The sequence below is a fragment of the Zosterops lateralis genome, assembly GCF_965231275.1.
Source record: "Zosterops lateralis genome assembly, chromosome: 1".
Taxonomy (NCBI): Eukaryota; Metazoa; Chordata; class Aves; order Passeriformes; family Zosteropidae; genus Zosterops; species Zosterops lateralis.
In genome coordinates this window covers 118,252,177-118,274,495 of record NC_139762.1, presented here as the reverse complement: position 1 = coordinate 118,274,495, position 22,319 = coordinate 118,252,177, and the positions used below count along the sequence as shown (strand labels likewise).

Sequence of the window (22,319 nt, the reverse complement as noted above, 5' to 3'; positions counted from 1 at the left end):
CCTGCAGATGTTCAGTGAAACACACTCCAGTTACTTTTATTTCTAAGCTGCAAAATGGAACTGGTACCAATACCAGTTCTAGCAGCTGTAGAGTTCAGCTCCCAGTCCTGCAGCCTTGCATGAGGAGGGCAAGGACATATTTGCTCAAAGATCTCTATGATTCAGTTGTACCCTTCCTTTGGCTTGGGACATGATTGAACTGGAGATGTTCCAAAACCAAGTTTTTAAATTTCAGAAAATGGGAAGCTTTGCTTTTGTATTTTCAGTATAGGCATTACTACCTCTTGGTTTTCTATGGAAATTCTGTTTTGTTGATATAATAAAAGCAGTACTTGCTTGTTGGTATTTACAGTATTACAGGATGATTCCAATTCACAAGGTCTTGGTTAGATGGGATATTGTCTGACTGCAGGCACCAGATAGCTCTGGTGGTTTGAAGGAGACTGGCACATCTATACTTGAGCGGATTTAAGGATCTTTTCTGTTGTAATGAACTTTTTCCTCATGTGCTTAACCAGTGATGGCAACTTTTCAGTTTTCATTGTGTTAATGTACAGAAATTAAGATTGATATCTATTAAGAGTTAACATTTGTTTACACAGCTTGAGAGATAATGGAGGGATCTGGATGGCTTTAATTTTAAGAAAATTTCCAAAGTACGCAATATAGTTTAAGTTATGCATGTTCACCTCTGAAACCTCAGTTATAGATCCTGGTTTAATTATTTATGCTTTTAATCTTAGACTTGTCACACAGTCTGACTTTTGTCTTTACACATCTGAGACAAGATATGCATCAAAAGGATGTACTTAATCTGCATATATCATCAGGTTTAAATCTTCTGGGTGATGGGCACGTTGTTTAGTTGTTTGTCTTCTACTTTGCTGGCTTAGGAAAAGGGGTGAGGGGGGAATACCTGCATGAATGAGTAAGACTGAAAACGTTTTGTTGTTATGGAAGATGTGCAGTTTGTAGACTCTAAAGCCTCATTGCTTAGTATATTTTCTTTGAGACTTCGTTTTTATATGCTTCTACATAATTTTGTGCCTTTGCCAGCATACTCTGCAGTAGTGGTTGGGTTTGAATGTGGCAGCTATCCTGTGGTCAGTGGTTCAGGGGCAAATCTGTTCCTTCTACCATAGCCCACTGTTATGATGTTAGTGTTTTCTCTGTGGAATCCCGTTCTTCCTGGGTTTGGGTTTTTTTGTATTTTATATTTGGTTGTTTTCTGTGCTCAATGATTTTTTTTACTTAAAAATAGCTCTAAATATCTAAACAGTTAAATATATTTCATAATTGCCATTTATTTATCTGGTATACAACCATTTCACTTTACCGCCTTCTGTTTATACGTAACAAGAGAATAAAATACACTTGTGGGCTCAACTGTAATTCCCTTTTTACTATTGTAATTCGTTCACATGAGATCTGAGGAGTTCCCTTTGTTGCTTATACATACTATACACAATATACATACTATACACAATTACCAATAAAAATCGGGTAACTGAGTAGAATTTTCTTTTGTGAGATCTGTCCAGATTATGGTCACTTGCTGTTTACCCATGACACTTGCTTCAGAAGCTTCTGAGGTGCTCCGAATGATACGGATTAAATCAAATAGGTTTTGAGCAATTCCATGGAATTGGCATAATGTGCCTTTTACATACATTTTTTAGATCTTGTTGACAAAAAATGCTGAAACTTCAGTGAGTCTGCTAAAGGCAGCATTTTCAGAGTTGGTCTGAGTATAGTACAAGAATATTGAAAACTTAGCTAAGTAGCAACATTTCTACTGAAACAGCATCCTGTTTTCCCCAAAAAAGACCAAACCAGAAACTTAAACACAACTTATGTGTTCTGTGCTGTCAGATGTTACACTTCGTGTTCCTGAATAGAAGGAACCTGATTTCATCCCACAGATAATGTTCTTACTGGTGAAGAACTTGAGATATTTTCACTATGATTTGGAAATTCGGTTCTAGGAAGAGAAAGGTAAATGGTATAGTTGATGAAATCACACAGATTGTACTAAGAACAAGAAATGGCAAAAATATTTATGAGACTTTTGTTTCTTTCCCTCCCCTTTTGTAGCTTGAAAGAGATGCCTATGTTCAAGCATTAGCAAGATTTACATTGCTTACAGTGAGTTCTGGTATTACTGAAATGAAGCAGAAGAATATTGACACCATTAAAACTCTCATCACGGTGGCTCATACAGATGGAAACTATTTAGGAAATTCCTGGCATGAGGTACAAGTCATTTGTACTTAAACTGTAAGAAAGCATGTTCACTGATTTTCAACACAGAAGTGTGCTTGTTTGTGCATAAACACAGTGGGGTTTAGGTAAGTGCTGCATGTTTACTTTTTGTTGCATACGTTATGCAGCCAGTTAAAGTAGCAAAATATGTCTAAGTGAGAAATAAAACTGAGAGAGATGAATCCAGTACTATTTAAATTAATATTAATTTTAGACAAAATAACAGATTTTCCTACCTCAAGTGTTTAGAATTTTTTTCTTTTAAAGATCTTTACTTGCTTTTTACTGTTTCAAACTGTTTTTTGTTGGTAAACAACGTCTTTATTCTCTGGAATAGATTCTGAAATGTATCAGTCAACTTGAACTGGCACAATTAATAGGAACTGGAGTGAAACCTCGCTACATCTCAGGGACAGTGCGTGGCAGGGAAGGTTCTTTTACTGGAACAAAAGATCAGGCACCTGATGAATTTGTGGGGCTGGGACTAGGTAAGTAATGCAGATACGAAGTATTTAATTTAACTGGTTTTGTTCAGAGAACTGTTTAAATTTGTTCTGTGTTTTTATGTGAGATTCTGACAAAAGACCATGAAATAGTCCTCATCAAACTAATGCTTTGAATAGACTTATTCCAATTTCTGGAATACTTAGTTTGCTCTGCTATTATTGCTAGGGTGGAAAATGTAAGAAGATTATATATATTATTCCCTTCCATTAAAATATAGCTTTCCAACTAAGAATGGATTGCAGATGGTATGACCAGATTTAATAATATTGCAACATTAGTGTGCCAAGTATTTTACCAAGCAAGCGAGTCAGTATGTGTAGGTTAAGCATCTGTTGTGGAGCTTTGTGAGAAGTACACAGACTTCAAACCAAGTGTGAGATAAATTTAGCTTAAATTCTGAAATTCCATTTCTTTCCTATTCTGGTTATTTCGGTACTGAGTAAGTGCCTTTTTTAGGCTCGAGCACCAAAATATACTGGAAAAATAAGATTATTTTTTTTGTCTTCCTAGAAAAGTATAAGACATACCTTAAATTTATCTTTAGAAAGTTGAGGGTTTTTTGTATTTGTTTGTTTTAAATATCACAGTTAAGTATATACAGGTGTAGGGTATTAAAAAGCTCTGGAAGCATAGAAGTGTACATACAAGTCTTTTTGACAATTTTTTTTTATTGAGAAAGTTTCAGTTATAGTGTGATGCTCAGTATCTTCTGCCTTTTGAACTTCACCCATAGCCAAACAAAAGCTTTTTCTTCCCTTAGTTTTTCGTGTATCTTTTTTTGAATAATGATAGTTTTCTATTTTCCCTGATCTTAAGCTTAGACTAGTCCTAATCATCCAGCTATGTGTTCTCCTCAGACAGTTTTTCTTCTTCTGTAGTCATTCCTTTTCTTTCCCTTCTGCTCACCTTTGGCCTGCCTCTCTGTACTCTCCTCTCCTTGCCAAGCCTTGATGAAGGGAAAACCTAGGCCTGGAGATCAATGAGTCTGCCAACATCTCATACACTAAACTTCTTCCTGCCCTTCCAGTATGCATCCTTCAGTTTAGTGTTCCCTGATGACCTGTGCAGCTTAGCTACTTCCAAATGCTGGCAGTTTCTCCATGCTGCAGTGACTGGCTTTTAAGGGTTTTAAGTCCTCATAACCCAAGAATATAAAAAGTACTCAGATAGACACCTGAATCATAAATCCTAAACCATACTTGCCAGTCATTGGTATAGGTCCAGCTCATAAAGACTTTCTGCTGCTGTCAGCTACATTTCTAGGGAAAATAGTTCATGCCCAAATGCATAAAACGTTTTTCTCTGAATTGAATTTCTGGAATGCTTATTACAATGCACATATGGAAACTTCACCATTTTCTTTTCTTTCTTTTTTTTTTTTTTTTTTTTTTAATAATGTTGCTTCAATCTTATAGGAAAATGCTTAACTTGGTTTTCATGCACTAAGGGGCTGTTAGAACATTTTCTCAACGGTTTTAGTTACTTTACTTTCCATAAATTGTTTTTTGCAGATAGTTTAATTTTCTATGGTTACTCCAAAGTATGCATTGGATCTATGGGTTTCAAGCAAGCTTTCTATAAACCTGAATTCCTGTGAAGAACACATAGTGTGTGTGTCCATATAGATGGGCACATATTTTACAGGAGAATAGTTTAGAGTGAGTGAAGTTACGGTCTGGTGGCACAGAAGCTCCATCTTTCAGATCTACTTGGAAAATCAGATGTGGATAAGCAGCAGCACTGGTGCTTCTTGCTAAAGTTAATGGATTTTTTGAAATAACAAAGATCCACAAAACCAGACCCAAAAGCTTCTTTGCTCATTTACAAGGATTCAGATGTGTCTGTTCAGGCATCTGCATTCAAATGTCTTCATCTCTTGTATTAACTTCCTGTTGTGACACTTTTTTTTTTCCTTGGAAATTCAAAACATCACAAGCATGGGGGTTGTAAAAGTAAATTAATAACCATCTAGTCTATTGCTCCTTTGATAGGAGTGTTGCCTTACTTAGAGTTGTAATTGTGAAATTGACATTTCTTCTATGTCAGTTTCTGTTTACAAAGTTGGAAGATAAAACCTGCTGCTGTGGGTAGGTTATAGCCAAAGTGTACTTCCTGGATAATCAGAAATCCTCTTTGGACAGTGGGATCTGAGGAATCCCTTTTTCATAAAGCAGAGTTACATAGCTGACTCCTCTGTTTCATTGTAAAAGATTTCACAAGTGTTAGGGTGTAAGTTTGCTGTCTGTTTAGGTTTTCAAGCCTGGAATTACAAATCCTGCACAAAGTCACAAGGAATTCTCATGTAAGCTGGTAAAGTTGGTTGAGGTTCTGACTCCTTGGAAATAGCCCTTCAAATTCTCTTCACACTCTGCTGCTCATCTGATATGTTACTTAGCTGACTCATTACCAAGATTCAAGATAATTGACACTGGCAGCTTATGTGCTTACAAGAGAAGCCTTGATCAAACACAGTGGTATTGTAAATTGCTGAGATAGAAGTATGAGGTCACATATGTATGTACAGAAAAGCTGTTCCATGAATGCCCTAGAAAAGTACTCCAGGTGCATCAGGTTATGTGGATTTGACAAACAGTCATCTCCAGTCACCTCCAAGTGTGGATGGAGCACATCAAGACTCTGAGGCAGGCTGAAACATGAGCTTTTCTCTCAGGAACCTCTGAGAACTGAACTACTGCCTTCTTCCAGTCTTCTATTCTTTCTGTATTGCTGAAAAAGAAAAATCCCTGAATACAGGGTATGTGGAATTACCCAGAGTGATTGCAAGATTCCTGCTCTCTTTTTTTGATGGTGGTTCAAGGAGGGGGAGTTTGGAGATTGATAAAAATTTCAGATTTTTTTTCTCACTGCAAAGTTAGCAGTTTCTTCATATAAGCTTTCCCAGATATGGGTTACAGTTTCCAGCCTCCAAAATAAATAATTGCTATTTTTATTTATAGATATTTCTCACTATTTTGGGGTGATAATTTTGCTGTAATTGAGATGTAGCTTAAAGATGGAGTTTTGGTGGAAGCTCTTCTTCCTGAGTGATAAGAAATAAAATCTTCTGGGATGGATTTACTCACTTGATGCTCATTAAGTGTGAAAAATTCTCCTCTAAGCTGTATATTCTCAGTCATACATTGTGTGTTCTGAGTGGCAAGATTACCAAAGGTTCATTGAAAAAATGGAGGGGAAAAAAGGTGACTCTTGTGGGTTTTATTTTTTTCACTTGTATCTGTTGCTCCAAATGTGGACCATTTTTGGGGACTAACATAGTTTATACATGGGTAGAGATGTAATAATTAGGTAATTAGGGTAATTAGGACTTAAACGTACATGCATCTGTTCACTGAGATGGCCAGCTCATGCAAGGGAAATTCATTATGTGCTTCACTCTTTTGTGAATTAAAAATATATTTAATTATACTGTTAGTGGTACAACTTTTATTCCTCTTTCTTCCCAACCCATTCTATATTCTTTCTTACCCATTTTTCAATTTTTGTTTTTCACTGTAGTTGGTGGAAATGTGGATTGGAAGCAGATAGCAAGTATTCAGGAATCCATTGGTGAAACTAGCTCCCAAAGTGTTGTTGTTGCCGTAGACAGGTACTGTATTGAATTTACTGTTGCCACCTGAAGTTTTTTAAGCAGTATTTGAATACCCTGTGCTAAGAAAATGACCTTACTAATTTATTTGGAAAAACCCTACATAAAAACTACCATAGAGGAGTGCTTTTCAGTTGGGGGAGGGGCAAGTTTTTTTTTTTTTTGGATCATGGGTGTTTTTGCAAGAAGGAGCAGAAGCAAAAAAGCAGAAGTTTGAAGCTTTTTTACTGATAAAAAAATTACTACAGAAGACTTGCAGAATAAAGTCTGCTGTAGTGTCTGCTGAATCTTGATTTGCTGTGTATAGTAACAGATCACAAATCTCATTTTGCCTTAGTACTGAGGGCATTATTGTCAGACCCTTTTTCTCCTAAATTTAATTACTGACTCCCTGCTTTCCTCTAGGTTATGTAGATGTTGTCTGAAAGGACCAAAATTATTATTCCAGTCTTCCGTTCCATGAATCACATTTATTTTAACTGGATTTGGCTAGGCAGAATACATATTCTGAACATTCCCTGTTTATATCATATAGTAGTGATCAGACTGAAGTGTTCATGGATCTTGCTTGCTCAGCATATAAGAAATCAGAACATATAATTTTCTTAGTGGTTGTCAAAACTGATGAAGAGGTGTAATTTTGAAGGTTTAGAAACATTTCTATGGTTGAAGTACAGGCAGCAAGATCGATGTCAGTTCAATGAAAAGTTGTCTTGCAGTAAAATCACATCAAGTGCACTGGAAGCTTGGTGTCAAACACATAATAGCTGTTTAGGTTTGCAGTGTCCTTCCCTCATTTATAATGGGAAGTGTTTCAAATATCTCCTTGTCATGGCAAATGGATATTATGCACTCTGGAGACGTTTGAGTTCTGTATTTGGATCAGGGATGATAAAACCTGACAGTCTTCTCGCTATATCTTTACAATTACTAGTTGTTTTTTAATAAATAAAGGTAATCAGAGACTGTCTATGTATTGTTAAGAAAAACAAGACAAGGAAGCTTGAATATATTTAACAGATGCTTTTCTTACGAAATTTTAACCATGTCTTTAACTGCACTTTACAGAATATTTACGGGATCTACAAGATTGGATGGAAATGCTATTGGTAGGTTTCATCTCTTCCCTACCCCTCCCCACCCCTGTAAACTAAGCCTTGGAAAAATACTGCATTAAAATCTGTGGTCATTTCACAGTGGATTTCGTTCGCTGGCTTTGTGCTGTGTCCATGGATGAGCTGCTGTCTGCTACCCACCCTCGAATGTTTAGTCTGCAGAAGATAGTAGAGATTTCTTATTACAACATGGGCCGGATAAGGTTACAGTGGTCTAGGATCTGGGAAGTTATTGGAGATCATTTTAATAAGGTATCCCTGTTCATGCTTATAGTGCATACTCCTTCAGTTATTGATACAGATTATTTTGTTTTGAGATTTATTGGAAAATCATGTGCTTATATGAATCATAGTGGGTTTTTCTGTCCTTCTCTGTGAGCTTAAACCAACAAAAATTGTAAAGCCGGAAAAACCTACAAGAAAGCAGAGTTACACAGTATAATAAATATAAAAACAGAAGTATACAATAAGTTATTTATCATGACCTGAGTCTCGAACTGGCTGCTGTTAGTTTTGGGTTGTAATTTTTGGGGGTGTTTCACGGTGCTTCGTTTAAGAGGTTGTCTTCAAGTCTAAGTTGACTGTTTATCAAATGAATATTTGACATGCATTTTTAATGCAGCTGTTGAGGTCTTTCTTAGACAGCTTGCTTATTTTTAGGAGGTTTTAAATGCCAGGTTATTTAACGTAGAAAATAGCTAGAATTAGTTCGAGATTATTGAATTACATAAACAGTGTGGTTTCTGGAATTGACTACTGTTTATTTCATTAGTTTTTCAGTACTGCTTAGTTCTTGGGTATCAACTGTAAAGGCAGCTTGTGCTGAATCCATAAGAATTCTGATGCAAGCTTACTCTGCATTTCTATTCTATGTTCTCAGGTTGGCTGCAATCCCAATGAAGATGTAGCTATTTTTGCAGTAGACTCATTAAGGCAATTGTCAATGAAATTCTTGGAAAAAGGAGAACTTGCTAATTTCCGATTCCAGAAGGACTTCCTACGACCATTTGAACATATAATGAAGAGAAACAGGTAATAACATACAATTAACTGAATTGCCTGGGGTCACAAGCATCATCTTTTGCAGTTAATGTTTCAAATTGCTTTTGTAAATCAGTTGTTAGCTATACTGTTCTAATTGATTATGTAATTTAGTTTAAAAAATTATTGTTTATTATCCTAATTTAGGTCTCCTACTATTCGAGACATGGTTGTACGGTGTATTGCACAGATGGTGAATTCCCAGGCTGCTAATATTCGTTCTGGCTGGAAAAATATTTTTTCAGTGTTTCATCTGGCAGCCTCAGATCAGGATGAAAGTATAGTGGAACTGGCATTCCAGACTACAGGACACATTGTCAGTGAGTATGGACAATATTTAGATGTCATGGAAGTGAGTGTCACTCCAGAGCCCAAGAAATTCTTTCTGTCTGTGGACTCACAGCCTATATAGTAGAGCCTGCTGCATGTCTTGGAACCAATGATTTACACTTTCCAATCAGTCCTCTGGGAAAATACTTTAAAAATTCATTCAACAATAATAGAGTTAACTGGTTTTCTTTATGCCTTTTAAGAAAACTCGTCTGTTTGTAGCATTCTGTAGTAAAACAACTCAGACCTTAGATAATTCTATTTAATGCGTATATTTTTATTTGAGTGAAGTATTCTGGCACTTCCCCTAGGGGGGAAAAAAAATGGACACATTTTACTAATATGTTGTTTGCTTGTCTTTTTCTGTGTCTCTGAGTTGCGTTGTGTAAGGTCTGTTTAGGAGAAAGTACTGACCTACGGGGCACTATGATAATTTTTTTCTCTCTCTCTCTTCTAATCTCTATCCCAGCTTTAAGGGATCTCTTTATTCTGTCTTAACCTCTGCAAGTTTATAAAATTGTTTCATTATCTATGAAACACTGTTTTTTTCTTCAAAAGCAGCTCTTTAAAAACAAGGCCACGTGTTGCTGGGGAGGAGGTCCATTAGTAGATGGAACTCCATGCTTCATGCATCCCTCTTAAGCTCTGGTGACACAGACTAGTGTTAAACAGTAAGCCTATTGCTCTAGTCTTGCTTAACTGTTACATTTCCCTGCTTCAGTCTAGATGCTACCTTAATTTATTTTCAACACTCACTGTCAAAATAAAAATGCCCTCTAGGTGATTTTTTTTTCATTCTTTTTTTTTTTTCCTTTAGTTTTTCTTACTACTCAGGCATTTGACAGCACCGATCAATGAACCAGTCCTTCATAACTTCTGTAACTGATAGTTCATATTAGAATTAATAGATTTTAAAATGTGACACTTTTTTTTCTCCCGTTCACACTTTCCTCTCAGCAATTGTGTTTGAAAAACACTTCCCAGCAACCATAGATTCTTTCCAGGATGCAGTGAAGTGCTTGTCTGAATTTGCCTGCAATGCAGCATTTCCAGATACCAGTATGGAAGCGATCCGCCTCATTCGCCACTGTGCAAAATACGTGTCTGACAGGCCTCAGGTACAGTCTGCCTTAACTCAATTACAGTGCTTTTATAAAGCAAAAATATTCATGCTAAACTTACTGCTTTTCCTTCAGATTTCATAGATTAATGAGGAATGTACTTTATTCACAAACAATAGGAGTATAAAATGCCCCAGGCTTTGAAAGTAAAGTATCAGTGATTTTTCTGTTGTTCTTTTATTCCCCTTTGCCCATCCCTACCACCCAGTTCAGCTGATGACTAGCATTCTTGAGAGCTCTTGAAAATCAGCATATCTCAGGATCTGCTCTCCACTGATAAATGTGAAGAAATGGATAATGTTTTAACCAAAAATACTTGATATCATCAAAATGTTATGGTTACATCCTCACTATCAGAGCTGTCTCTGTAAAAAACGAGAGCAAGAGACTCACACTGAAATGAAAGCAAAAACTGGTGCTTGAATGTGTAATCTTGTTTATTTTTTTAAGTTTATTATTCATAATATACTAGGCATTAGTTTGAAAAACACTTTCTCAGTGGTACTGTTTTGATTGCCAACTTATCTGAGGTATCAAGGTGTAATACTTTTGCAGGGGAGATTGTTTTTTACGGTCCAAATTGTGGTTTATTTTGAAAAATCTAACTTCTATGACTGTATAACTGTGTTTCCTTCTAAAGGCATTCAAGGAATACACAAGTGATGATATGAATGTAGCTCCTGAAGACAGAGTGTGGGTGCGAGGATGGTTCCCAATTCTCTTTGAGTTGTCTTGTATCATCAATAGATGCAAATTAGATGTAAGAACCAGGTAACAACCAGTATTTGTAATTCAAATTTTAAAAGGCTTACTTTGTACTTTTAAAATAAAAACAGCTCTTGGTAAATGTAATCACTGTAAAATTACTTATGTATTTAATTTGAGTGATACCACTGGAGAAACAACAAACACCTTTTAAATAAACTCTGGAATACAGAAATTAAGTCTGTGTTCTGTACATTTGAAATTTTGATTTTTCTGTTGTAATAAACAACAAAGTTATGTAGTTGTGATTGCATTCTAGGTCTTGCTTATCCTACTTACCTTGGGGATTTTAAAACTGGTTTTATACCATGATTGATTAAGTGGTTGAGGATTGCAGAAGTGGTTAAAAAGAGCAAAACTCTACTCTGCTCTCACATAAAACTTGCTTATTTTCCTGGAATGTGATTTTCCCTTGTAAAATGTATTCAGTTGTAGTTCTGATGTGAACTGTGAGGGGTTGTATACAAATGACTTTTAATTTACATATTGGCATGGAAGCTCTGTGCATCTGGACTCCCTTTAAATAGCTGGTGAAAGTTAATACGTTTCTAGACTTTAGTACTTTTTAACTGGAAATATTTGTTTAATAATTTTTGTGGCCCTTGGTAAAGGAGTTGGGCTTAAATTTTAAATTACCGCAGCTCTCAAAAATACTTTTGGCTCCTGCCTGTAACTATAAAGTGCTTTTTTTAGAAGCTGATTTTCTACTTATATTTTGTGTACTCATGTGCATGTATAATGTTCTCAACGCTGTTTGAGTTTGTTGTTTCTGCTGTAGTTGTACTTACTTGGTTTCATTCATGTCTTTCTGTAACTCTTGGTAAAAGTTGTTCTTTCTTCCATTTCAGGGGCTTAACAGTAATGTTTGAAATAATGAAGACGTATGGTCATACCTACGAAAAACACTGGTGGCAAGATTTGTTTCGGATTGTGTTCAGGATATTTGACAACATGAAACTGCCAGAACAGCAGACTGAGGTGATAAAAGTGGAGGAAGATAACTTACATGAGAACTACATTTACAGCAGAAAACCTGTAATATAGCTTGTCAAGTATTGTAGGGTAAACCTCAAAAATTGGATGGTGGAGCTCTGGTTCTAGTGCCCATGTTTTGTTTTGTTTTAATGGCATTCTGTTGGCAGGTGTTGTCTCTTTTCATTTTTTAAAGCCACGTGTGTAATAGGCCTAGTTGTTTACACTAGGAACAACAGAAGAATAGCATAAAATGCCATGTATCTAGGGTTTGTAAGAAGAATTGTAGCTTTTGCATGTAATGTTTGGAATCTGAGACACACAGCATGCTCACTTGAGCGAGGTTTGTAATCAGCAGTGGAGTCACAATGAGAAAAAATAAGTTTTGTTAGTTCAAAATTTTTTGATGACAAGGCGGAAAAAAAACCCCTCAGCCAAACAGAAACCAAAAAACCCCATAACCAAGCCACAAACAAACACTACCCAAAACAGCACTCTGCTGTCATTGCACACTTTTGACCAGCCATCTGGGTTTTGATCTGCCAAACCAGAACCAGGTACTGTTCTGAAAAACAACTGAAATGGTCTTTAAAATGTAACCAATGTGTAAATTATTAGTATTAGAAGTTAGATCAAAATTGTCAATTGTTTGGGAGGCTTTGTCTGTCTATTTGTAGTAGGACATGTCTCACTTGATAATTTTTTTTTTCCCTGGAAAACACTTAAACACAGCTTCAGCTTGATGTTAAATCATTGAGCTAGGATTGGACACTAAGTTGTTTGTCTGTCTGTTCCTGTAGTTCTTTTAAACCTGCTAGTTAGCAAAGCAGAAGTTGAGGCTCCAAATTTTGAGGTTTTGAGATACAGAAATAAATTTCATGTCACTGTAAAGCAAACTGAGTAAATACAAATGTTCATCTATATGTGTATACAGAAGTTTCACCTTAAGGTTGTAACTCTTCTTTTTTTTGACTCCTAGAAAGCTGAATGGATGACAACTACCTGTAACCATGCACTTTATGCAATATGTGATGTATTTACACAGTATTTAGAAGTACTTAGTGATGTTCTTTTGGATGATATATTTGCACAGCTGTACTGGTGTGTGCAGCAAGGTAGGAACTGTACAAAGTATATTAAAGCAATGTTAACATTTTACTCTGTTGAATGTGAATAAACAAATGCACTGTTTGTCTCTTACAGACAATGAACAACTGGCACGATCTGGTACAAACTGTTTGGAGAATGTTGTCATCCTTAATGGTGAAAAGTTTACCCTAGAAATCTGGGATAAAACTTGCACTTGCATGCTGGATATTTTCAAAACTACAATCCCTCATGCGTAAGACAACTGTTAATATTTATACTTTGTAAAATAGTTTAACTAGATGATTTACCCATTTCAAACTCTTAGATATCTCATAGGTGGGGTGAAAAAAAGCTGTTAAGTGTGGACTAAAGAGATACAGACTTACTTGTGAAGTGATTATACATGAGCTGTAGGTATTCTTCTCTATTGTTCATGATAAAATGTTAAAAACTAAAATACTGTATAGGAGATAAGCAAAAAAAAAAAAACAAACCCAACACGGCAGCCCTCAGAATGTTGCATGAATCAGTTTTAAAGTTTTGGAATTTTGGAGGAGTACTATCTGATTTTTTTTGTTGTTGTTATTTTCTTCATTGTAATAGAAGATCCTGACTTTGCTGTTTGTAATTACATGTGGAGCCTTTTCCATGAAATACTAAAATACTGCAGCAGTCTTACAGATTTAAGTCTGTGTGGTTCATGGTTATTTCCATCATATGCTTATATGAATCTTAATATTTTTGTGGAAATTACCTTGGTTATTTGGTAACTCCTTCTATTCATATAATAACTCTGTATGAGGCTTCTTGGAGTAAGGCTGTACCATTCCAAGTGCTATGTGTCATCCAGTTCATATTGTTTGCTTCTGGGACCTACTTCAGGCCTGAAGAAAACTGAAGCAAAAGGAACCTTCTGCATGTCAGTCTTTCCTTAATTTTAGAGTTGTATATCAGATAGCACTGTAAGAGAGCTTCATTCATCCATTAGAAGATAAAATCTGTCACTACCTCACCTGTTTTTTTATGTAAGTAGGTATAAATGAATTCAATCAAAAATAATTATAAAATAAAGCTGAAATATATGGGAGCTAGCACGATACTTCTGCATTTCAGTAACTGCCAGAAATAAAATTTGAACCCAAATCTCTGCATGTAAAAGTTCAGCTGAATTAACTCTAATTTAGTGTGGCTTGTACTTGGAAAGATTTTGAAGTTAGTGTTCACTAGCAGAACATTTGCTTTGGTTTCAGCATATGATCAAAACTTAAATTTCTAGGTATTCTTATAGTTGGTTATTAGAAACCTTTCTAGAGCAGCATTTTAGATATCTTGATATTTAGGTACTCAAAATATTCCCATTGCCTGTAGTTATATTTAATTTGAAATAAGTGGATTATTCACTTTGATGTTGAGGCCTTTCTGCTTCTCAAATGGGTTATTTTTCTTAGGAGAGTATCTGACTCCTTCAACTTTCTCTTTCTTTCTCTTTTAATCTTTCTATACCGTCTTTTGAGAACTTCATTATATTATTCCTTCTTAAATGTCTGGGAGTGGTTCCCAACTTCTGTAGTCTTGGATTTTATGTGAGGGCACTCATTTTTTTTCTTCTCTTTCTGAGTCCTAGGAGAATACTTGTTTTTTCCTCTATTTTTATGGGATCTAGTTCTTTTTCTGAAACTTCTGGTTTGGCTGACTTTCGTATTTTTATTTCTTAGTGCCTCTATTAGCCCCCCCCTTTTTTTTTTTTTTTTTTTTGTTTGATTGGTTGGGGTTTTTTTTCTTCAATGGAGCTATTCCTGCCCTCCCATCCTTAGTTTCTTAATATTTTCTTTTTTGAAAGTGCAGTTTTAATACTCAGCTTGTTGTGGTGGCTGCCTCAGTGCTTAGAGAAGGCAAATGATCTTTTTACCTTTGTTTTTCCATGCCTGGAAGTAACACAGTTGTTAATGTTGAAATGAAGACAGACAAATCACACAGTGGTATATATGAAAACTTTATGGGCAAGTGCTTTATTGCCAATTGTCTTCAAATAGTCAGAGGCTATGAATCTCCAGAGTGTAAAGTATCTTCTGGCAGAGCTGCTTATTAGTCTGAACAGATAGGGTTACATCTATTCTTTTTTAGCATTCATATGAAACATCTTCCAGGTGTGTGCAGCTTCTGTAATTTAAGAGCTGCAACATTGGCTGTGTGAGTTTTCAGTTGCAGTATCAGCCTCTGCTGGTTCTTGGCAAGTTACTTTTTTGCAAAGAGTGGATCATATTTCCTTGTTTGGAAAATGTACTATAATATTTACTCAGCTACCAGTTTCTGCAAGGATCAGTTACTAGAAAACCACAAGCCATACTGCTGCCAAGCTTCTGCAGATCACTGAGGTGTTAATAGCTGAAGATACCAATACAGAATGACACAGGATGGCTAAAGTTGGAAAGGACTCTGGAGGTCTTGTGATCCCACCCCTGTGCTTAGACATGGGCACCCAGAGCACTTTTCCCAGGACCGTGTCCTGGCTTTCAGATATCTCCAAGGAGGGAAGTGCCACAGCCTTTCTGGGCAACCTTGGCCTTGTGCTTGGTCACCCTCACAGTGAAAAAGTGTTTCCTAATGCTCGTGAGGAACCTCCTGTGTTTGTGCCATTACTTTTGTTCTTGGCATTGTGAGTCCCTGGAAAAAGCCTGGCTCTGCATTGCCCCCACATTTCAGATATTTATAGATATTGTGTTGATGAGATGTCCTGAGCCTTTTCTTCTCCAGGCTGGACAGTCCCTGTTGTCTCAGACTCTCCTTATAGGAGAGATGCTCTAGTTCCTCACCTTTGTGTCTTTTTGCTGAACTTTCTCCAGTAAGTCCATGTCTCTCAAACTGGGGAGCCCAGGACTGGCCACCATGATCAGCAGAGGGGCAGGGTCCCCTTCCCACCTGCTGGCAGCTCTCCTCACACAGCCCAGGATAGCATTTGCTTTCTGTGCAGCAAGGGCACTCTGCTCACTTACATCCAGCCTGGTGTCCACGAGGATCCCCAGGGCCATATCCATGGGCCAGGCTGCGCTCAGCTCGTCTTGGGGCGTGGGCTTGTTCCTCCCCAGGTGAAGAGCGTTGTTCTTCCCTCCTTGAATGGCACAAGGTTCCCATCAGCCCAATTCTCCATCCTGTGGAGGTCCCTCTGGATAGCAGCATGACCCTCTGGTGTATCAGCCACTCCTCCTACCTCTGTGTCATCCAGCTTCCTGAGAGTCTTCTCTGCCCCATCACCCAGATCATTAAGATGGACAGACTGGACCCAGTATTGACTCCTGGGGTCTCCCACTGGCCTCCAGCTGAACTCTGTGCACCTGATCACCATCCTCTTGGCTTGGCTGTTCAGTCTGTTTTCAGTCCCCCTCACTGCTTGCTCATCTAGCCCATCGATTTTTGCTTATTTTAATAGTTTCTTTAATTTTTCTTTTAGTTTAATTTCTCCTCTGTTTATATTTTTTGTTAATTTAAATTCTCTGAAGCTTCATGAGACCAAGTCATGGCTTTCTGGTGCTGAGAAATCCAGTGTGAGTGCCCTCTTGTCTTCAAAAAATTCAGGAGTTAGAATTGGTTCATTGTCCAAATTAGGATGGTCTGGCCTCTACCAGCTCATAATGGCTCATTTTCCCAATGCTTCGATTTCCCAATGCTTGCAGCTTTCAAGAATCAATTCAGTTCTCTGTTCCACTTTATTTGTTGATTTATTACATGCCTCAAGATCTTATCTATTCTTATCTCAAATTTGTCTTTTTAGTTATCCAGTATTCAATTTTCTGGAGATCAATGGTAGATTCATTTAGGATTCTTAACTTGGTGGGGAAAGCTCTCCCTTAGGAAGTGCAGACACAAATGTCCAATATGTGTTACCTCACACAGGTTGAGACTAAAGACTTTGAGACCATGACAGTGACAAGTAACTTACTTTGCAGCAGTAGATTGGATAGAACAAGAAATGATGGGACAACTTATGTTGTCTAATCCAATTTCCCTCAATTCTTGGCAGGCACAGACAGTCTCAGTAAGTTTCAATTACTGTAGAAATTTTTTAGTGGTAAGGTTAAGATCCTCAAGGCAGCAGTGTCCTATAGGAAATCAGCAGGGAAGAAATCAGAAGCATTGTCAGTGATTTGATACCTCATAACAGCAATGAATCCTGAGTTGAAGTGGTGAATTTTTAAGTGGAAATAGAAATGTAATCCTGGAATACACCCCAGACAGGGAATGCAAAACATCTCGAAGTGTTCATGTGATTTGTTCTGGAGTAGATTCATTCTTTATTCTAGGTCAAGCTTAAGGCACTGTGTGAGAAGAGGCTCACTAATGGTACTAAAACACTGCCTTAAGACAAATCCAGTATTTCTGAGAAAAACCAATCCACCTCCATATAGTCCACTTGTCTATCCAGCGTAGTTGGCAGAAATACTGAAGTTCAGGAAACACAGTACTTACACTTTTAAACATGTGTGAAAGAGTAAAGTGCGCTTAGAATTGAAATTAATGCAAAAAACCCACACCATGTTGAAGGGGACTTGTAAGAGTGTTTGTTCTGATTGATATTTGAAACTTAATAAATTTGGGACTGGTTTTGTGTTTTCAAGGCTGCTGACTTGGCGACCAGTCGGTGGAGAGTTCTGCTCTGGCTCTCCCTCTGATGCAAAAGAAAAACTGGTAAGCTGCTGAAATAAAACAATCATTTAAGATTGCAAGAGCTCAGTGCAAATGTGTTGTGATGTAGAATAGGTGAAAAATATACTTGGTTTAAATATATTTTTCAGTTTTGATTTACGTGAATTTTTTTTCCAGCTCAAGTGCTATTTAATGTTTAAAAATGGCAAGGAATTAAGTGATAAAGAAGTATGTATTTGTTTGCAGCAAAGTTGACTTCCAGGAATTGGCTGTAGGTAGTTACCTGTCTTTGTTTCAGGTAATGTCCTGTGTCTGGCAGGTTTCTCTAATACTGTATTTGGGCTTTGAATTGTTGTGTGGCTTGGATCATGCTTTTCTTTCATTTTGATGTATTGGCAAGAAGAGAAACTGCTGAAGAGGGATAGATCGACAGTTAGATTGACTTTTTCTTTTTTTTGCCTCCAAATTTTCTCTTCTAATAAGATCTTAAATATCTATTTGAAGTAGAAAAATCATATAACCATCAGATTTCTTAGCACTGATTGAATAAACTGATGTGAAGTCTGGATTTGCCTGGAAGTGACAGCCCTGTAGCTGCTTTGCTGCTGATGAGAATTAGTTCAGCTTTTGGACATTCTCACAAGATTGCTGCACAAAGTTTTTTATAGATTAATGAAGCACTTGATACTAGTTGCTGAAGGATAATGGTCCCAAATGAGCTTTACTAAGAGACACTGACTCCGTCCATTTATCTTTATGAAGTGTTAACATAATTCAGTTTAAACAGAGTAAATGTGAAGGCCTGTTCTCATTATATGGATATTATACCTTCATGGTGTGCCATGACTCATTTACAGTGGTTTGATCTAAACGTATTGGCTATATTTTTGATCCATTTATGTCAAATCTAATAGCATGCATAAATGGCAAATAAATGTCTTAGTCTTGAATAAATTGAAAGATCTTTTCCCTTTGAAATAGTTTAATGTGAATGTTTTTAAAAATTATTTTTGTCTTCAGTGTAAAAAGATATTCTGCAACTTCAGAATTAACAGAACTTGTATAATAAATGATACTAAAGGAAAAATACTTCGGCTGTCTCATTTAGTAGGATAGAATCTTTTCATCTCATTTTTATTTAAGTTGCTCAAAATGATGGAGTGCTTTGCCATCTTAGACATGATACCTATTAAAAATATATATTTTTATTTAATAGAGATGAAAACCTTGGTCTACTAATATGAGAAGCTGAGGTGTTCTTTACGAGAACCTGGCAGCATACCTCCTACTCTTGATGTGGTAAAAGCCATAGTAACTCTTGGGTGACAGAAGAAATGCTTGGAGGGGATACAAAAACCTGAAAAATGACTTGCTGTCTGAAAAATGCCGCTCACTGCCTTTTCTGTGTACTTAAGTATTTGTTACTTGCTAAATTTTCAGTTGTTTCTTAGTAGCTCATCTTTCTGGTACATCTTTCATGTATGCTCATAGCAGGTATGACTGAAGTCAATGAAAGTGCAGTGTCAAAACAGCAAATGTCATGAGCTCTGGAGAGCCCAGCACGATTACCAATTACCAGAAGTTTTCTGTAAGTTAATTACTTAATTTCTTTTTTCTTTCTTTTCAGGATACAATCTCCCAGAAGTCAGTAGATATCCATGATTCCATCCAGCCTCGACCTTCAGATGGACGCCCGTATCAACCCAGCACAGGGAGCACGGTAGCTGAAGAAACGAGTAAAGCCAGGCCAGCAGCAAGTGCGTGCTCTGCAGTGCTTTGGCATTTGGTAGCTCTTAAGAGTAGTATGGAGCAGATGTTTGATACATTAGTTACAGCCTCAGCTATGACTTCAGAAACGTGATGTGAAGAAATCACGTTTAAATTTTTGTCTCCTTGTAGTGTGACAGAGTTCTCTTGGACTCCTGTGAGTCCACATTTTTGGCCTGTGTTTTAAAAGTCTCAAGGGTTCAACTTGCGAGCTTCTAGCCTTTTTACCCAAAGCAAAATATTAAAAATAGTAGTCTCCTTACAACACTGTGTGAGATTTCTTTTCTTAGGAGCAGAGATTTTTCAATGCAAAATGCAACAGAAGCAGTAAAAAAAGAAAGAAAAAGAATTCTGTCTGTGATTTGAAGAGTGTATCAAACCCTTATTTAAGATCCTTGTGCAGTTACGTGTTGTTGCTTAAAATGGTCACGTATTACATCAGTACTTGCCACAGCTGCAAACAAGCAATGCCAATGCTGTGCTAAGCATCCTGGCTGGGAACAGCCCCTGGCTCTTGCTACGGCGCTGAAGTCACTCATTTTGGTGATTTTTAGGTAGCATTGAACCAGGTTGATCCAATGTATCACAGACTTCAGGAAACAGTTGGTAACATGGTGATTTGTCCTGGTGTTAGTAATTCCAACAGGTGGGTTCCAGGTTTGGTTTACACATGTGCTTGAAGTTAAGCTGTTCTTCAGCTTGACCTCAAAACAGCTTTAAAAAAGTTCTCTAGTTAATAAGTAATATTCTTTCCTTTAAAGAATTTCCAGAACAGAAGTTATTTGCTGCTCTTTTGATCAAGTGTGTTGTACAGCTGGAACTCATTCAGACGATCGACAACATTGTGTTCTTCCCAGCAACTAGCAAAAAAGAGGATGCAGAAAATCTAGCAGCAGCACAAGTAAGTGGAGCTAATAGGTTTTACTACAAAGGTTTTAAGATAAAGTTTCTTGAACTCCTGTAGCATCTGCTAATTTACAATTTTTACATGTGTTTGAGAATTTCCATTGGACTGTTGTGATCTTTTACAGTTTCCCTTAAGTTGCATTTGTTGTGTCAGGGCAGCACTGTGGAGATTTAAACATGTATTGTTCCAAGGGATTTGTGTAACTGTGATATGGATACAGCCTTTAATACAGTGTTAAGTTTAAGTACAAGTACAGATGTGGACAGGGTAGGATTGAGTTATCACAGGAGCTTGCTGAAGACAGTTTTGAATTCTTCAAATCTTTTTTTTTTTCCTTTTCCCCTTTTTTAATAGAGAGATTCAGTAGACTTTGATGTCCATGTGGATACACAGGATCAAGGAATGTATCGTTTCCTAACATCACAGCAGCTTTTCAAACTTCTTGATTGTCTGCTGGAATCTCACAGATTTGCTAAAGCGTTTAATTCAAACAATGAACAACGAACTGCTCTCTGGAAAGCAGGTGAGTCAGTCCCCTTGGAGAAACACTTTGTGACACTGTGAATTGACCCAAAAATAGGTCAGAAGTACTTTGATGCCAAATGTAAAAGTTGAGGCTTTAGCTCTATAATTGTACAATTCCTAAAGGGAGGAGACCTAATCTGTGGAGGCGCAGATATTTCTGGTTTCCTAAAATTTAAGGTTTCACTGAGGTACAGCTGCCAAGCTGAGTCTTGGCTGTAGGTATGAGTCCCATGCTTGAAAGCTGCAGGCACAAACACAGGTTTCACGGCCACTTAATATCAGGAAGCTGATAGTAAAAATGGGTGCCAAACACAATTGTGACACATATAAATAGGTTAATTTTTAACGGTGCTCCACTGTACTGAATATTATGACAAATTAATAATCTGAGGTGGTTCTTCTATCTGTGTGCAGAAGATGCTTAGAAAGAGAAGTGTAAGAAAGAATGTCAGCTGAACCAAAAATCTAAATGGCTGCTTGGAATTCCTGTAGGTTTCAAAGGCAAGTCAAAGCCCAACCTGCTGAAGCAGGAGACGAGCAGCTTGGCCTGCGGGCTGCGCATCCTGTTCCGCATGTACATGGACGAGAGCCGCACCAGCGCCTGGGAGGAGGTCCAGCAGAGACTGCTCAAGTAAGGCTCATGGAGCTGAACCTGCTCATGGTATTTCTGGTGTTTAAGCAAGGCAATGGGTTATTTAAAAGGATAGACTTCCTCTGTTTGCAGTAAACTTGTAGAGCCAGCACGTGTGTGATGGTCACAGCTAATATTAAGAGTTTTATGTTCTGTGGGCAGTGCTGTGCCTCCAGCTACTGATGCTGTCTCTCCTTTTTGTTCTCATTACATATTTTGCAGGGAGGACAAAGATTTTGTCACCTTTTTTTTTGTATCATGTGGGTAGGTGGGGACTTACTATAGCTCATCTTTAAAAAGGAAAACAACTATCACCTAAACCCTGTTTGTTCTTTCACTAACCTCAGTTTTTTTAGGGAACTGGCACTGTTTGTTCTCATTTTCAGAAATGGACACAGGGCTTAAGCAGCCTTGTGATCAAACAGAGGCCTTTGGCTCTTCGATTATCAATCTGAATGTTTTTTTGTTTAAAAAGTTTTCAAGTAACTGTTGGAATAAGGGAGGGCTTTCAACCTCAACAGCAACACTTAAGGCTAAGACTTTAAGGTTCACAGACTAGGAAGCAGAGCTGAAAACTGCATGGTTACATCAACATGAGATGTTCCTAAAGTCCGCATAGTATTTTGTCACATACCTGCCAAAGAGCACTTGGTAAGTTTCAAATACATGCACAAGCAGCATAATCACATTTTGTCAGCTTATTTATTACTGAAGTCCAAGGAGTTTGGGTTTGAGTTGAACAAAGTCGCTGCTTTCTGCTGATCACCAGGCTTAGAGCAGCTTTCATAAATCAGTGCTGTTCTGCACTAGGGCTCTACACTGCCAGAAGTTGCAAAGCCAAAGCACTCTCTCTGCAGCAGAGCTTGAAAGGAAATGTGAGTTATTTTTTTGTGTCTTTTGTCTCCAGTGTCTGCAGCGAGGCTCTGAGCTATTTCCTCACTCTTACATCAGAAAGTCATCGGGAAGCCTGGACTAACCTTTTACTCTTATTTTTGACTAAAGTCCTGAAGATAAGCGATGAAAGGGTAAGTAACTGTTT

The 22,319-nt window shown here is 37.3% G+C and overlaps 1 protein-coding gene across 1 annotated transcript in view; it reads left to right on the top strand.

Annotated features, from left to right (window-relative positions):
* Positions 1-22,319, top strand: part of ARFGEF1 (ARF guanine nucleotide exchange factor 1) — an 86,569-nt gene that overhangs the window by 62,090 nt on the left and 2,160 nt on the right. Inside the window, exons 21-38 of the mRNA XM_083859934.1 lie at positions 2,095-2,253; positions 2,600-2,750; positions 6,286-6,376; positions 7,445-7,485; positions 7,574-7,743; positions 8,372-8,523; positions 8,680-8,852; positions 9,820-9,980; positions 10,624-10,754; positions 11,597-11,726; positions 12,700-12,835; positions 12,924-13,062; positions 17,423-17,492; positions 19,078-19,207; positions 19,979-20,118; positions 20,479-20,647; positions 21,142-21,280; positions 22,188-22,305. Of these exons, the coding sequence (XP_083716060.1) occupies positions 2,095-2,253; positions 2,600-2,750; positions 6,286-6,376; positions 7,445-7,485; positions 7,574-7,743; positions 8,372-8,523; positions 8,680-8,852; positions 9,820-9,980; positions 10,624-10,754; positions 11,597-11,726; positions 12,700-12,835; positions 12,924-13,062; positions 17,423-17,492; positions 19,078-19,207; positions 19,979-20,118; positions 20,479-20,647; positions 21,142-21,280; positions 22,188-22,305 (2,400 nt within the window). The remainder of the gene's footprint in view (positions 1-2,094; positions 2,254-2,599; positions 2,751-6,285; positions 6,377-7,444; positions 7,486-7,573; positions 7,744-8,371; positions 8,524-8,679; positions 8,853-9,819; positions 9,981-10,623; positions 10,755-11,596; positions 11,727-12,699; positions 12,836-12,923; positions 13,063-17,422; positions 17,493-19,077; positions 19,208-19,978; positions 20,119-20,478; positions 20,648-21,141; positions 21,281-22,187; positions 22,306-22,319) is intronic.